Here is a 3,892-nt window from a genome sequence, read left to right as displayed (position 1 = left end):
CTTCATCATCAGCACCCTCACCATCAACAGCATCATCATTATCATGAAAATCCTGGAGGAGAAGGAGAGGATGTAGCATCTTACAATACAAGCTCTTTAGTGAGGGAGGGACAGGCAGAGTTGAAGTTGGGGAGAGGATAGCAGACCATGGAGATTTCCAGAACATCAGCTTTTAGCTTTCTCCAAAACCAGCGTGGAGTCCTGGAGGAGTTCTCTGTGGAGGCACACTATCAGATTTGTTTTCAGGCAGAACACTGGGTGGTCCCCAGAGGGAGGAAACAGAGAGAAGGAGGCTAACAGAGAGGACAGAAACTTCAATCCCAACTGCAGTCTGGGTCCTGGACTCCACCAGAGTGGCCACAGCCAGCCAGAGAGAGACCCTGCTCCCTGATGCTCCTCTGCCCCATCTCAGTGAATGGTCTCTGTGTGCTCAGCTGCTTCACCCACTAGAGGTGCCCAGATGCCTCCTGCTCTTCAGCCCTGTAGTCTAGTTGGCCAACAAATTAACCAAGTCTACCTTAGAGATCTGATGAGATGACCCAGGTGGAGGTGCTGCTCATGCCAGTCACAGTGGGTGCCCTGGTGAACTGAAAGTGTCTTCTCACTGCCCACAGCCTTGGGTTCAAATTCCACCTTAGTCCAGAGGACCATCCTCTCCCACCTGGACAGAGAAGAAACCTCCCTGCTGGTCTGGCTGCCCCCGGACCTTCCTCTTTCTGAGGCCAGGCTCGTAACTTTCTCAACCACAGAGCTGGTCATGTCTTTCTCTTGTCCTGTCCACATTCCTTAGAGTGGTGTCCCAGGCCCCGGGTAGCTGGCTTCACTTCCTCTCCTCCTCCCCACTATCCCCTCACCCTCCAAACCTCCTTCCCCATCTTCTCTGCTTGGTAAACTTCTACCTAACCTACAAAGCCCAGCTCACTGTCTCTGTGAAGCCTACTTCCTCCTGATCAAGCAGCAAATGGTCTCTCCCATTAGATGTCCAGCCCTCAGGAACATAGATGGCTTAATGCATATAGGTATCCATGATGTCTAACTCCATACCCTAATTAGCTAATTATCTTCTCTTATATTTTTATGTCTTTTGATCCAAAAGTATTCCATTTACTGAAGCTTTCCACAGATCAGGCAATGAGAGCCAAGGTGGAGTGTGAGGGGATGACAGGCATGAGCTCTGAAGGCCATGACGACCTGGGCACCAAGGAGACCAGGTGGGACTAAGGTGCCCCAGCTCTGGAGTGTTCACAGTGCACAACACACTTTCCTCCCTGTCCCCTGCTGGGAGTCAGCTTGTGCTCGCTCTCCCAGCTGCATCCCTGAAACACACACTCATCCACACAGCCCACACCAGCCTCCACCCGCATGTGCAGGGACCTGCCTGGTGCCACAAATACCATCCTTAAAACAATGCCCCTGCCCTGTCCCAGGTGTAGCACCATCAGTCCCCGGCCCAGCAAACTGTGCGAGGGTCAGAGTTGGGGGAATCCGTCTGCCAAGGTCACAGAAGTAGCGTAGGAGGCGGCAGGGATTTGAATCTGGGCCTGTAGGCCACCAATACGTGTGCTGTTTCCACCCCACCGTGCTGTCTCCGCAGGGCATGAACACGTGAATCTATCAACAGTTACTCATTAATGCTCAGCATTATTCCCTCCTCACCCCCCATGCCATTCCAGGCACTGCCCATCACCCCAGAGCCACCTCTGGTTAAGGGGGAGGGCAGGAAGGATGCTCCCCTCCACACCCTGTCAGCCCCCTGCCATCTCCCAGGGTCCAGCCTCCTCACTAGGAGGAGAAACACGAAGGTGGTGACATGGGTGGACCCAAGGACCTTGTCTCTGGTGACCTCTGCTCAAGGCAGTGCGTAGACAGAGCAAGTTGACTGTAAACTGCTTGGAAAATGACTGCAAACCAGCCCAGACCGCTCCAGCAGCAAACACGCTGACAGCCCGGGGCTGGCTCCTGGTGGGGCAGGGCTGGGGAGAGCCCAGCCCAGGCCTCTGGGACCCCTCCCAGACTCCAGACACAGCCACTCGGTGGGGGAGAGGGGTTCTCGGGGGTGGTGCAGGCTGCCTGGGGCTGCAGTCCTAGATGTCCTTCCACTAGGGTCCCTGCAAGAGCCCCTCCCCACCCCTCCTCCTGACTCACACATTGTACAAATGTGAAAACCGAGACTCAAAGAGGGAAGGGGCTTGCGCAAAGTCTCCCAGGCAAGACAGACAGAGCCAAGATTAGAACCCCTGGCCTTGTTTCTAGCCTTGTCTCCTTGGTCTGTCTCTCAGCCGCTGTGTGACCTTGGAAGAGTCACTCAACCTCTCTGGGCATTGAAGGTTTATAACTCCTGAGGTTTCCATTCCACAGGGTTGTTGGGAGAATTGGTAACAGTAAGAGCGACGATGCTTCACCTATGAACAACACTCCCCAGACCCCCAAATATTCCTATATCCTGGCTCTTCTCTGATCTTCACAATAATCCTGGGAGATTGTACAGAGCAGGGGGTTTGGACATCATTTTGCAGAAGAAAAAACTGAGGCTCAGAAAGACAAAGTTCAGCCAGAGAGTTTGGAACAGAACTGGAACTAGAAGCCAGGACTCCCCCCAAAGTGCTCTTCCCATCACTAAATCACACACAAGGCTAGGAATACCTTAAGACTTGGAAAGACAGAGCACTGCCCAATACATGCCACCACGGTTAGAGGTGACTCGCCTGGGATCTCCCAGCGGCTCTGGGAGCTCGGGAGTGGGGAGGACCCACGGTGGAGAGTTATGCTTAAGTCACACATCTGAGTGCCAATCACACTCTGCCGCTTAGCTGTGGGACTTCACCTTTCTGGGTCTCAGGTTTCTCCACTATGAAACGAAAGTGCGGAAGGTACCAAAACTCAGGCTGAGGGCTGAGCGGCGCCCTGGACCAGGCCGCCTGGCAGGTGGTAGACACTTGCGGACTTTTGTTTCAGGCACACAGACCATGTGCTGGGTTTCACTGTGTCTCCCCCACTGTGCCCAGTTCGGGGCTCCAGATCCAGGGGGCTTCTGATCAGCCTTGATGCTAAGTGATGGATGGACGGATAGATGGATGGATGGGCAGATGTTCAGGAGAGCAGAGAGAAGAAAACTGGGAGTCAAGCTGAGAAGAATGACCTGATAGCTGAAGGATGGGGCCTGGCTGGAGCGTGGGGCAGATGCAGTGTCTCCAGCCCTCCCAGCCCCACCCAGCCCCACCTACCTTGGGATAGCACTGGCACATACTCCAGATGACTCCCCCGATCACCATGACGCTGCCCATGGCGTAGAAGGTGCCGTAGACCTGGGGCCGATCATGGCTCATGAGGAACGTGCCAAGGGCCAGCAGGAAAAGCCCCAGCACAATGAAGCCAACGCGGAAGGTCTTCTCATCGGCCATGGCTGCCTGGCCTCTGCACCCCCAGCAGAGGGGCACCGGCAATCCAGCATAAACACCCAGACGGGCAACCCAGGAAAGGACGAAGCTCGGGGATGGCTGCAAACTGAGGCTTAAAGTTACAGGGAGAGCAAGATCCTTTAGGTCCAGGCCCAGTCCCGGACCCACCAGTTCCACTGAAGCCTCACGCTTCAGTGGACCCAAGCACCCATCAGCCACCTCCACTCCTGGCCCTGTCACCTTCCCTCTGGGCCCAGCAGGCCTGGAGTGTGTGTGATTCTGAGGGAAGGAGGGGGGAGGCTCCAGGGGCTGGGCCCCAGCCAAGGCTTTGACATCACCTCATTTGCCTACTGTGGGGCTGGGCTGGCTGGACAGGCAGCACCACCCTCCCAGTCCCGGGAAGCAGGGTGCAATTCTGCAGCTAGAAGATGTCAGAACATCACCAGAGGACTCAAGGATCCCATAGGCTAGCAATTCAGAATCCTGAAGAATTC

General features: G+C 55.2%; 1 protein-coding gene across 1 annotated transcript in view; it reads right to left on the bottom strand.

Moving 5' to 3' along the window:
* Positions 1 to 3,401, bottom strand: part of BSND (barttin CLCNK type accessory beta subunit) — a gene marked incomplete at its 3' end in the record, with an annotated part of 11,420 nt that extends 8,019 nt beyond the window's left edge. The window contains exon 1 of the mRNA XM_003793151.2: positions 3,225 to 3,401. Within this exon, the coding sequence (XP_003793199.2) occupies positions 3,225 to 3,401 (177 nt within the window). The remainder of the gene's footprint in view (positions 1 to 3,224) is intronic.
* Between the last annotated feature and the right edge of the window lie 491 nt (positions 3,402 to 3,892).

Source organism: Otolemur garnettii, unplaced genomic scaffold (genome assembly GCF_000181295.1).
Source record: "Otolemur garnettii isolate 467f Iridium unplaced genomic scaffold, OtoGar3 scaffold00066, whole genome shotgun sequence".
Classification (NCBI taxonomy): Eukaryota; Metazoa; Chordata; class Mammalia; order Primates; family Galagidae; genus Otolemur; species Otolemur garnettii.
This window is presented reverse-complemented; position numbering and strand designations above follow the sequence as displayed.